Source organism: Natator depressus, chromosome 20 (genome assembly GCF_965152275.1).
Source record: "Natator depressus isolate rNatDep1 chromosome 20, rNatDep2.hap1, whole genome shotgun sequence".
Taxonomy (NCBI): domain Eukaryota; kingdom Metazoa; phylum Chordata; order Testudines; family Cheloniidae; genus Natator; species Natator depressus.
The window spans coordinates 26,145,870-26,158,053 of NC_134253.1; the positions used below are offsets into that span (position 1 = coordinate 26,145,870).

The 12,184-nt window shown below is 65.0% G+C and overlaps 2 protein-coding genes across 4 annotated transcripts; both read left to right on the top strand.

The window, feature by feature from the left end:
• The first annotated feature begins 232 nt into the window (after positions 1-232).
• AP1M2 (adaptor related protein complex 1 subunit mu 2) lies at positions 233-7,532 on the top strand. Of its 3 annotated transcripts, XM_074935521.1 has the most exons (12): positions 233-345; positions 1,300-1,456; positions 1,695-1,762; positions 2,317-2,447; positions 2,696-2,843; positions 3,116-3,242; positions 4,181-4,323; positions 4,861-4,932; positions 5,596-5,754; positions 6,090-6,215; positions 6,961-7,036; positions 7,280-7,532. In XM_074935521.1, exons 1-12 carry the CDS (start codon positions 304-306, stop codon positions 7,300-7,302), a joined length of 1,272 nt encoding a protein of 423 aa, XP_074791622.1. In that variant the 5' UTR covers positions 233-303; the 3' UTR covers positions 7,303-7,532. The 3 variants fall into 3 exon arrangements, with proteins under 3 accessions (XP_074791622.1, XP_074791623.1, XP_074791624.1); XM_074935522.1 differs by lacking the exon at positions 5,596-5,754; XM_074935523.1 differs by lacking the exon at positions 1,300-1,456 and having other exon boundaries at positions 246-345.
• Positions 7,533-9,155: 1,623 nt separating this feature from the next.
• CDKN2D (cyclin dependent kinase inhibitor 2D) lies at positions 9,156-12,142 on the top strand. The gene is given in 3 exon segments (XM_074935525.1): positions 9,156-9,363; positions 9,602-9,759; positions 10,417-12,142. Coding segments are annotated over 3 exon segments (726 nt in total). The 3' UTR covers positions 10,777-12,142.
• Positions 12,143-12,184: the final 42 nt, after the last annotated feature.

The window sequence follows — 12,184 nt, forward strand, 5'->3', positions numbered from 1 at the left end:
CCCCCTGGAGCTGCAGCCCAGAGGTCAGGCCAGCTGCGGGGCAGACCCACGGGGGGACGGGGGGGCACAAGCACCGTCTGTCCCGGTGCCTGTGGGCCCAGGTGTGCCAGGGGTTCCGTGCGCCCCCACCGCAGGGCGCCTCTGTGGCCGCCTCCCTCCTTCCTGTCGGCGGATATGTGTCACTTCCCCTTTAAGGGGCCAGCTCACCTGTGGGCGCAGCTCCCTCACCTGGCCCCGGTGACTCTGCGGGGAGCCAGGAAGGAGGAAGCTGCGCACAGGCCGGGAGGGGGCCAGGCCAGGATCATGTCAGCCTCCGCTGTCTTCGTCCTGGACCTCAAAGGCAAGGTGAGCCCTGGGCCCTGCTGCCCCCGCCCCCCAGGCCTCCACCTCCCAACCGGCTCGGCCTGGGCAGCTGGGTCCCGGGGGGGACACTTTGCAAATGGTCCCTAAAGGGAGGCTGGAAAGAACCCCCAGCATGCTCTGCCCTGGTCCAGTGCCACCCCAGCCCCCGCTCTGAACTGGCCCTGGAAACTGAGGCACGGGGTGGGGGAAGGAAACTCACCCATGGCCACAGAACCAGATCTAAGAATAGAACCCAGGAGTTCTGCTGTCAGGCCCCTGCTCCAATCACCAGACCCCACTCCCCTCCCAGAGCTGGGAAGAGAACCCAGGAGTCCAGCTTCCAGCCCTCCCCCCTAACAACTAGACCCCACTCTCCTCCCAAAGTCCTGGCTCCCAGCCCCCCTGCTCTGACTAGCAGATGAGATTGGGGAGGAGCATGCTGTGAAGGGATGGGGGGACATCCCACTCCCCGCAGGGTCCCGTGAAGGTCACAGAATGGCCAGAGCAAAGTGGGACTGGCCAGCCCCGAGTCCCAGCCAGCCCATCTCCCATCCAGATGCCCAGCTCCAGCTCCACCAGGGGCAGGTGCGGGAACAACCTGCCCCACGAACGCCTCGTCAACCCTGATGGAGCTCTGGGCTCTGCTCACCTGGGCTCTGGAGGGGCTGCCAGGTCATGCGGGGCAGGGGCTGCGTGGGTGCTGTGGGGGAGCCCGGCAGAGTGGGGGAGGCCAGAGCAGAGGGGGGGAGTCCCCTAAGCAGGGAGTCCACCAGGCTATTCACCTGAATGAATGAAAGAAAGGTCACAAAATCCTCAGCCCATGGTGGAACAGGGCGAAGCTTCACTGTGGGGAGTGGGTCCCCATGGATGGCAGGGCTGGTGCTCTCCTGCAGTGGTCCCCATGGGGGGGCTCCCTCAGGCTTGTCCCCACACACCCCCAGCCTCTCTGTCCCACAGCCGCTGATCAGCCGGAACTACAAGGGGGACGTGAGCATGGCAGAGATCGATCACTTCATGCCGCTGCTGATGCAGAAGGAGGAGGAGGGGGCCCTGACCCCGCTGTTGACCCATGGCAAAGTCCACTTCCTCTGGATCAAGCACACCAACCTGTACCGTATCCTAGCAGCGCTGGCTGCCGCCCTGCCCTCCCCTGGGCATCCCCCCCCCACCTTCACAAGCTCTGGTGCCCATGATCTCCTGGTGCTGTGTCCCCAAATGGACGACGCTAACTGGCAGCTGCCTGACCCCTCTCCCCCCGGCAGGTCCCTCCTGGGGCAGGGGTGGGCGCATGGGCAGAACATGGCACCCTGCTCTCCAGAGTGACCCCCCCCTTTCCTTAACTTGCCCCACAGTGGTGGCCACCACCATGAAGAACGCCAACGCCTCGCTGGTCTACTCCTTCCTCTACAAGGTGGTGGAGGTGAGCGACGCGGGCGGTGCTGGATCCAATGGGGGTGCGTCCCTGCGGCGCCTCCTGCTGGGGGGCGGGAGGGGCTGCAGCCTCAGCGTCATGTCCCCGGGACCCCGCTTCAGTTGAGCGGAGAGGGGTTGGGAGAGGCAATGACGTCTGCACGGGGAGGCAGCAAAGCCCTGGATATTGGAGCTCTGCCCGACCCCAGAACAGATCCACTTGATTCCCCCTCACCCCCACCCCAGCCTGGCAGCACCCAGCTCCATGTGATCCCAGAACAGATCTGCCTGGCCCCCCCAGCATCACCCAGCTCTGTCTGATCCCAGAACAGATCCGCTTGATTCCCCCTCCTCCCTGTGCCTGGCACCACCCAGTTCCATGTGATCCCAAAACAGACCCACTTGGTCACCCCCTCCCACCCCCATGTCTGGCGTGGCTTCACCCAGCTGACTGAGTGGGGCCAGGAGTTATTCCCGGGGAAGGGAGATCCTACCTCGGCCCCTGGGAAGAGGCGGGCGAGCGAGTGACATCTGAAGTGGCTGGTGCTCCTGCCCCTCTCCCAGGTTTTCTCCGAGTACTTTAAGGAGCTGGAGGAGGAGAGCATCCGAGACAACTTCGTCGTCATCTACGAGCTGCTGGATGAGCTGATGGATTTCGGGTTCCCCCAGACGACTGACAGCAAAATCCTCCAGGAGTGAGTAGCCCAGGCAGGGGCCAGTTGATTCACGTGGCTGGGCCCGGGAAGGCAGCCAGTGAAAATAAGGCAAATGGAGAAGCTCAGGAAATGGAGGCTAGTACAGAGAGAGGAGTTTCCTGTCGGGTTCGTGGGGCTGGACCTCTGGCACGGGTGTAACTAGGATCTCTCCGGCCAGGGGCAGAGTGGGCAGCAAAGCCCGTGCCCTGGGGAGGGGATGGGCTCTTTTAACCGGGCGTCATCCCCAGGTACATCACCCAGCAAGGCAACAAGCTGGAGACCGGCAAGTCCCACGTGCCCCCCACTGTCACCAACGCTGTGTCCTGGCGCTCCGAGGGCATCAAGTACAAGAAGAACGAGGTTTTCATCGACGTCATTGAGTCAGTGAACCTGCTGGTGAGTGTGGGGGGGGGGGAGGGCGGCCCTGGGGCCACAAGGGAGATGGGCCAAGGGGTCCCGGGGGCTGGAGACGAGACTCCAGCCTTGGCTCCCTGCCCTGGCCGGTGGCTGCCCAAGCCCCCCAGCCCAGCTTGCCAGGAGCTCCGGCGTGTGTTGGGGCCGTGGCCGGCTCCTGGGGGCAGGGCCCCGGCCCAGCACCAAGCCCGTGCCCGGCCAGCGTGGAAGAGGGGAACAGGGTCCCTCGGCTGACCGTGCTCCCGGCCCCCCAGGTGAACACCAATGGCAGTGTCCTGCTCAGCGAGATCGTGGGCACCATCAAGCTGAAGACGTTTCTCTCCGGCATGCCCGAGCTGCGGCTGGGCCTTAACGACCGCATGCTCTTTGAGCTGACCGGGCGTGAGTACCCGGGGTGCCCCGGCTTGCCCCTGCCACAGCTTAGCCCCTTCTGCCCGGGGCGGAGAGCATGTACAAGGGGAGGGGGGCTCCCTGTGTGGAGGGGCAGGCTGACCCCACAGCTGCTCCCCCCACACTTATGGCAGAGCTCCCTTTAGCACCTGGAGTTATTGTAGGCCCTACATAAACTGTGTCTTGGTGTCGTGGGGTGACGACTCACCGCTGCGGCGCCGCCTGCTGGTTGCCCAGGGAATTAGCTCTTTTCAGCCAGGAGCGCCCTCTGCCGGTCGGTGTCTCGCCTGCCGCTGGCCCCGTGCCCCTCCCGGACCCCGGTGCCCTTCTAGCCTAGGGCTCTGCCCCCTGGCAGTACCCCCTCAGTCTGGGTCCCCCCTCCCAGGGAACCCCCAACCCCCTATCCCTCCCTTGCCTCAGGGACTACGGTCAGTCATCGTCTAGCCCCCGCTCCCTGGGGCAGACGCAGTCCGTACCACTCATCATCGGCAAGTGGGGTCGGACCAGCTGCCTCTGTCTAGGCCTGGGCTGCCCCTCTGCAGCCTTAGTACCCTTGTGTGGGCCTTTACCTCGGCCTGCAGCCTGGGGCTCTGCTAGGCTGGAGCGCCCCAGCTCCCTCTGCCCTTCCCTGGGTACCCCCTCAGCTTCCCCGGCAGCCAGGTCCTCCTCTCTCCAGGTAGCTAGAGAGAGACTCTCCCCTTCTGGCCCACAGCCCTCTGATAAGGGCCAGCTGGGCCCTGACTACACGGGCTGTTTTCCCTCAGCCCTCTCCCAGCGTGGCGGGGGGACCACCCCGCCACACTTGGGGTTCAGCTTCTTATCACAGAGCAGTAGATCTTGAGTGTCTGCAGGGCTCCCCCCATCCAGTTGCACCCCCCCAGCCCTTCTGCCACCCCCCTCACAGCCGCCCCCTCTGCTCGCCGTTCCAGGAGGCAAGAACAAGTCGGTGGAGCTGGAGGACGTCAAGTTCCACCAGTGCGTGCGGCTCTCGCGCTTCGACAACGACCGCACCATCTCCTTCATCCCGCCTGACGGAGACTTCGAGCTCATGTCGTACCGGCTCAACACGCAGGTGGGCAGGGGGCCTGCAGGGAGGGCACGGCCCCACACTCAGCACTGTGCCCCCTGCCCCTGTCCGACACAGGAGACTGGAGGGAACCGGGGGCTGGGAGCCAGGACTCCTGGGTTCTGTCCCTGGCTCTGGGAAGGGGGTGGGGATCTCGTGGGTTGAAGCAGGACTCCTGGGTTCTGTCCCTGGCTCTGGGAAGGGGGTGGGGATCTCGTGGGTTGAAGCAGGACTCCTGGGTTCTGTCCCTGGCTCTAGGAAGGGGGTGGGGATCTCATGGGGTGAAGCAGGACTCCTGGGTTCTGTCCCTGGCTCTGGGAAGAGGGTGGGGATCTCGTGGGGTGAAGCAGGACTCCTGGGTTCTGCCCCTCGCTCTGGGAAGGGGGTGGGGATCTCGTGGGTTGAAGCAGGACTCCTGGGTTCTGCCCCTGGCTCTCCCAATGACTCGCTGTGGGACTTGGAGCAACTCCCTTTTTGCCCCACTTCTGGGCACTACCCGGGCGGGGGGGGGCCTGACTTTCCGTTCTCTCTCCCTGCGGGAAGGTGAAGCCCCTCATCTGGATCGAGTCAGTCATTGAGAAGTTTTCCCACAGCCGTGTGGAGATCATGGTGAAGGTGAGCCCCCGGGCTGGGTGTGGGCAGGGGTAACCTGCCATGACTGGGTCCAAGGGCACCTCGATCCTTTGCGCCCCCCCAGATTTTCACACTGCTGTGCCAGATGCCCCAGAGCTAACGGGGTGTGCGGACTCCCCTTGGCCTGCACTGAGCCCCCCCACAAAACACCCTCAGCCTGCCAAGGAGAATGAACACCTACAGCTTTGTATACCCCCAGTGGGGTAAGACTCTAGTGGGGAAGGATGGCCTAGTGAATAGGGCACTCCCTTCGACTCATGAGACCTGGGTTCAATTTCCTGCAGGACCCTGAGTGTGTCACTCACGCTGCCCGATGCCTCAGTTTTCCCATCTGTAACATGGGGTTAACATGTCCTTCCCCCCGGGGGCAGGAGGGTGGCTGTGAGTGGCTTGGACAGGCACCTAGACAGGAGACCTTTCCCCTAGCGCTCCTTGGGCTGCAGGGCCCAGTGTCCTCATGGCTGATGATAAGCCCCACCAATTAACTCCTCCGCACAGTAACTCTGCTGCCTTCCTGGCTGAGCAGCAGGAGGGTCTGATCTCATTCCCCCCAGCCCTCCGGCCCCAGCTGGCTCAGCCCATGGGGTTGCTGAGCTGTGAAAGGGGACGCCCCTGACGCTGCGTTCCCCCCCTTGCCCTGGGAAGGCGAAGGGCCAGTTCAAGAAGCAGTCGGTGGCCAATGGTGTGGAGATCTCGGTCCCCGTCCCCAGTGACGCCGACTCCCCCAAGTTCAAGACCAGCGTTGGCAGTGCCAAGTACATGCCCGAGAAGAACATTGTCATCTGGAGCATCAAGTCGTTCCCGGTGAGAGAGCGGCCTTTGCCCTCCCCCTTATGCTGGCAAGGGCTGGGGGCTGGGAGCCAGGACTCCTGGGTTCTATCCCTGGCTCTGGGAGGGGAGTGGGGTCCAGTGGTTAGAGCAGCAGGTGCTAGGAGCCAGGACTGCTGGATTCTAGCCCTGGCTCTGACACTGACTTTGCTAAGTAACCTTGGGCGAGTTACTTGCCTGCTGCCTGTCCTGGTCGAATCGATCCCCCGGGTCAGCCAGCTGTTCGCAGGGATGCAGGAAGGTGGGCAGGGGGCGCCCTGGGGTAATCTGCAGCCTTAGTTTCCCCATGAGGGCCATGCTTGTCTCCACAGGGTGGAAAAGAGTTCCTGATGCGGGCCCACTTTGGGCTGCCCAGCGTGGAGAAGGAGGAGGTGGAGGGGCGGCCGCCCATCGCTGTCCGCTTTGAGATCCCCTACTTCACCGTCTCCGGAATCCAGGTAAGCAGGAGCGGTCAGGGGGGTTATATGGAGGGAGGGGGGCTGGGTGTGGAGAGGTGAGAAGTGGAGAGTGGGGAGAGGGCCTGGGGAAGCCCAGGGTGGGGGGGGGCTATACCCTTTCCCATGCCATCACCCCTCCCCCTGCTCATGGTGCCTTCAGTCCAAGCTGCCAGCCTCCCTCTCGCCCCACCCTGGTCTCTCCACGCCATCCTGCCTATGACCGCCCCCGGCCCTGGGGGTGGGGGGCTGGGAAAGATGAGCTGACGCGCTCTGGTTCCCACGTTCCTGCTGCGCGGCAGTTCTGTGGGCAAGCGGCTCATCGAGGGAGCTGGACCCGGGACAGGGGAGCCCCCCGGACTGCAGCTCAGTTGCCAGAAGTGGGGCTCATTCCCCCTCCTCTTCCCTGAGCCTTCCTCTGCAGCAGGGGGCAGCCTGCGACCCTAATGCAGAGTCTGGGCTGTCGCGGGGGGCGGTGCTAAGGGAAATGCAGCGACTCTGCAGATGGGTTGGAGACGCAGGGAGGTCAGGCCAGGGCTGGACTCTGCCCCAGCTCCTTGGGCAAGCCTGTGCCTCGGTTTCCCCCGGAGAGGGGCCAGAGGGGAAGGTCCCGGTGACTGGCAAGCTGGGGGGAGGGGGTCCAGCTCTGAGCTGTGGGGAGGCTGGAGCGGTCCCCCAGTGGTGCCAGTGGAGGGCGGGAATGTCCCCACCAAATAGCCACCTGCCTTGTGACTTCCTTCCCCGGCAGGTGCGCTACATGAAGATCATCGAGAAGAGCGGGTACCAGGCACTGCCCTGGGTGCGGTACATCACCCAGAGCGGGGGTGAGTCACCCAGGGGCTGTCCGGCTGGGGGGTGCATTGGCCGGGGTCTCCCCTCTCAGCCCTAGAGGGGGGAAGCTCACTCTGTATCGGCCCTCTGGCCATGGGGGTGGGGGTCTACTGAGGGTGGGCGGATTCCAGGAAGGGTCACCAGGCCATGGTGCACTTTGCGCTCCCGTGATCCACTTGGCCCATTATGATCCCCAGCTCCGCATTTCACACGCACGTCTCCCTTTCTCGGTCCAGATTACCAGCTCCGGACCCAGTAGGCGCCAGCTGGGCGGCGAGGGATCCTGCGGCCCCACGATTGAAGGAGGTTGGAGTCCCCGGACCGCAGCGAGTGCCCTGTGAACCTAGAGAGGCCCTTTTAAGAGAGAATTTTGTGCGTTTCCCCCTGGGCTGCTGTCCGCCGTCCTGCCCCCAGCTGGGGCCGAATTTCTGGTGACTCCCCTACCCCAGGGCCCGGTCCTTTCTCCCGACTTATCTATTGATTTATAAAGAGGAAATGAACCTCGCTTGGCTCTGAGGATGGTTTAGTGCCAGCTGCCAGGGGGGTGTCCGATGTGAATCGGGGAGGGGCTCTTCTGACCCCTTTGGGCTGGAAGGTGCCGCGGGTACCTGGGCGGGACTCGCAGAGGGCCCCATTCTGCCCTCAGTTGCTCCCCACTGCAATCAGCGGGGCTGGATATGCATCCCTGAGCACAGGATTGGGCCCAGCAAGAAACCCAAGGGAGGACGACATAGCCCGAGAGCTGGGATGGGATCTAAACCCACCTGCTCCCGGGCATGAGCCAATCTCTAATGGGTCAGGAGGGCACTCCAGTGCCAAGGAATTGCAGCACTGCAGGGCGCTGGGTCCCTTCCTTTGAAGCAGGAGTATCTGGCTGCTACAGGCCGGCCTCTGTTTGTACTGCCACGAATGGCAGTTGCGTGGTGGACCCCTATGTGTCATCCCTGCTATGGATCAGCTGGGGGGCAATCGGCCAGGAGGGGGCAGGAGGCAGAGAGCTGCGGCTGAGTTCTGCCCCCTTCCCTGCCAGCTCCATTTTCCCCGGGCGAGGGTCTGACCCAGTGCTCGTGGGGAAAGGTAACCGGGGCCTGGCTCCAAACCGGCCTGTGGCTCCTCCCCAGGCCTGCTGGCTTTGCGGCGCCGTGTCCCAGCAAAGCGGGGGCTGAGGCGAGGGCGCGTCGGCCCTTCGCGCCGGGCGGCTGGAGCTGCCAGTCATCCTCACACAGCGGCTGCTCGCCTGAGAGCCGGGTATTAATGGCCCGGGCGTAAAGGCCGACCCCCCGCAGCTCGGCACCTGGGCCAGGGGGCGGAGGGGTGTGGGCAGGAGCAAGGCAGGATGGACGGGCTGGCATGGAGAGGAACGTATCCTTCCCCTCTCGCCGGGGGGCAGCACAGGGGGAAAGGCCTGGGAATTTCCCCGCTCTGGTAATGCAGTGCCCAGCTGGATCACAGGGGACTGGCCCCCCATCTTCCAATGCAGCATGTGGGGCAGGTGCTTTGTCTGTCACGCTTCATCGGGGGGGCTGGGGCATGGCAGCTGGTCGCTGCCTGCCTGCCAGAAGCGGCTGCTTTTGCCCTGCCCCCCATGCAGGGTCTGCTGGGGATCCCTTCCCCACAGAGCATGGCTGGGGGGGGGCACAACCCAGGCCTGGGGGTGCCAGAACTTCTGCAAGGCATTTGTGGGGGGTCCATGGGATGGGGGGCTCCTAGCAGGTGGGGGCAGAGAGCATGAGCTGGGGGCGGCTCCTCCGGTGGGGGGCTTGGCCCCAGGGGGTCACTCAGCCTGGGGGGCTTGGCCCCAGGGGGGCCTAGAGTCTGTGAGTCTCCCAGCAGAAGGGGGGTCCCGGCCGCTGGGGGTTCACTGGGGCGGGGCGGGGCCCGGCTGGGGGGTCCCGGCCCCTCCCCAGGGTGGTTCGAGGGGGTCCCGGTCACTCCGGCGCCGCCGCCTCCTTCCCGCCCGAAGCTGCGTTTGAATCAGGGAGCCCCGCCCTCCCCGCCGCCCGCCGGCGGCCAATCAGGAGGCGAGAGGCTCCAAGAGCTTGCCCGGAGCCGGGCTCCGATTGGCCACTCCGGGGGAGGGGGCGCGGCCAGGGCGGTGGTGGTTCGGATACAATGTAGCGAGCCCAGAGCTGGGAGAGAAAAACAAACACGGGGCGGCCACGTGGGCGGAGCCGAGCGCGGGACCCGCCCCGGCCCCTGCCCCCAGCCTCGCTGAGCCCGGCCCCGCCCCGCCCCCAGCGCCCCCCCCAGCGCCGCCCCCGCCCTCCCCACTGCCGCAGCCGCCGGCCCCGCTCCCTGGCCGCAGACGACCCGCAGCAGGGTGAGGGGGGCGCGGAGAGCCCCGGGCGGGGCCTGGGGGGCCGGGCAGCCCGGGGAGGGGGCTGGGCGGGGGTGCGGAGAGCCCCGGGCGGGGGCCGGGCGGGGGAGCCTGGGCACGATGGGTCCCAGGGGGCAGCCGCGGGGAGCGGTGCGAAGGGGGGTGTCCCGGGAGGGGCCGGGCCGGCGCGGGGAAGCTGGGCGGAGGGCGATCTGACCCCCCCCGGTGTGTCCGCCCCCAGGTCCCCGCCCGGCCATGCTGCTGGGGGACGAGATCAGCGCCGGGGACCGGCTGAGCGGAGCCGCCGCCCGGGGGGACCTGGCCGAGCTGCGCCGCCTCCTGCACCAGGAGCTGGTTCATCCCGACTCGCACAACCGCTTCGGCAAGACGGCGCTGCAGGTGGGGCCCCCGCCGCCTTCCCCCCGGGGCGCCCCCAGCAGGGCAGGCAGCCCCCCCCGCGACCCCACCAGGAGCTTGGGGGATCCCCACGGGGAGCTGGCGCCCCCCATCCCAGCTGCAGGTCGAAGGGCACTTGGGGGGTGAGGGAACCCCCAGCTCCTTTGTGCCCAGGCTGTCCAGCTCAGGGTTCTCCCTCCCGGACAGGGCTGGCAAGCCAGCGGGGGTCCCAGTTTTTGTTGCCCCATCATCTCCAGCGCCCTCGTGTGCGCGTGCCCCCCTCCAGCACCTAGGTCCCACCTCCCCAGTGCCCTCGTGTGTCCCCCCTCATGCCTTCTGGCTGCCCTTCCCGGGTTTACGCTAATCCCGCAGGTGCCTCCCAAACCAGCGATGTTTATAAACAGCTGGGGGGGTGCAGACCAAACAAGACCGACACAGCCACCGGGGCCGAAGGCTGCCACTTGGCCTGGCTCCAGGTCTCACTGGGTGGGGGCCCTGGGTTAGAGTCCCAGTCCCTGGCCGCTCCCTGCCTAGAGCGGGATGAGGGTTCTGGGGCACGGGTGCAGTCCCCAGCTGCCCATCGGGGTGGCTCGTGGTCCTGGGTTCAAATCCCCTCCCCCCAGGCTGCGTGTGACCCCCCCTCCCCCTCCGCTCGCCCAGGTGATGATGTTCGGCAACACGTTTGTGGCAGAGGAGCTGCTGAAGCAGGGCGCCAGCCCCAACATCCAGGACGAGGCCGGCCGGGCGCCCGCCCACGACGCCGCCCGCACCGGCTTCCTGGATACCCTGCGTGTGTTGGTGGAGCATGGGGCCGACGTCAACGTGCCCAATGGGGCAGGGGCGCTGCCCGTCCACGTAGCCGTCAGGGAGGGGCACATGGAGGTGGTGCGGTACCTGGCGCCCGAGTCCAACCTGCGGCACCGTGACGCCGAGGGGCGCACCCCCCTGGAGCTTGCCCGTCACCTGGGCCTCTCGCACCTTGAGGCCATCCTGGAGCAGCACCTCTCTGCCCCCGCGTAACACCTTCCTGGGCAGGAGGTGGGTGGCACCGCTCCTCCTGGGACATCCCCAGTCCTGCCGTTGCACCCGCCCCAGAGGGACTTGCCTGCCCCCTCCCGTCCTAATTTCCGGCCCGTGTAAAGGCAGCTCCCTGCCCCCCACCTACCTCAGAGTTCGTCTTTAACTTTCACTGTTGTTTCTATTTATATTTTTTGTGGGTGCTTTTCTCCCCTCCTAGGATGTTCCCAAGTGAGGGGGGGCTTCTCCCCACCCCGTCCTCCTTGCCGTGGGTGATTCCCCGCTCCCTCCCGGATTGCTGACCTGTGTGTGTGTATGTGAGGGGAAGCCTGGTTTTGCTGCCCATGATTCAAACTCGGATCCCTGGGCGGCTTGCTAACCTTGCAGCCAGGAGGAGTACCTGCCATGCTGCGAAGACTGTCTGTGGTGAGGGGAGGGCACGGTGACACAACGGTGCTTCAGTTGCAAAGCCGGACCTTCCCTGCCCCCTCCCACTTCAGCGCAAAGCAGTGCGGGGGTGTGTGGCTCCCTAGGAAAGCGCTCCATGCACAGGGCTCTCTGGTCTCTCCCCACCCCCATATCTGCCGGTCCCCCTGCCTTGTACAGTGTTATTTTGTGAGTGTCCGTTTTGCATTGAACCCAGCCGGGAGGGGCGGGGGTTGGTGGGGGGCACTGGGAACTGCGGCATGCAAAGGGTTAATGGGACCAAGCTGATGAGGGGGACAGGAGGTTAGAGCCCAGCACAGTGGGGGGCTGCTCCTGTGTCAGCGCAGCAGGTGCTTGGCACCCCATCTGGCCTGGACTTGAGCTGGAGCTATGGGGCAAATACCCATGTCTAGGGCCGGCCAGCATTTGGGATCCCCCATGGCAATGCATGGGGCTGCTATTAAAGAGGGTGTCCCACTGGCAAGAGCCTCATGTTGCCCATGGGATTCCACGCCCCGTCCCAGCTCCAAGATCAGCTCTGTGCCTCCCGCCCTTCCTCGGTCCAGGCTGCCCTAGAGACTACACATCCCAGCATGCAATGCAGCTCACGCTGGGCTCTGTGGTCTTGCCAAGCCACGCTCCAGCCACGGTTTGGGGGATGGTGGCTGGTGTTTTCCCTTCTCTGCTAGGCCCCTTGGGGACGGGCGAGCAGTGTCCCTTCCCCCTGAGCGCCCGTGTGTTTGAAACAGAATTGTCTTTGCGTTGAAAACGTTTGAGCTTGATTCTTCTGGCAGCAGCCTCTTCCTGGGATGAATTGGTGGATCTGTGCTGTGTATATAGTGTTTTTTTTAAAACAGAGAAAAGATTAAACCAGATTCTATTTATTGTGCTTTGGAGAAAATGTTGGGGGATAATTAATGTTTTTAACCATTAAATTAATATTTGTGGATTATGAATCCTGGGTCTTCCTTCCGGCAGAGATGGC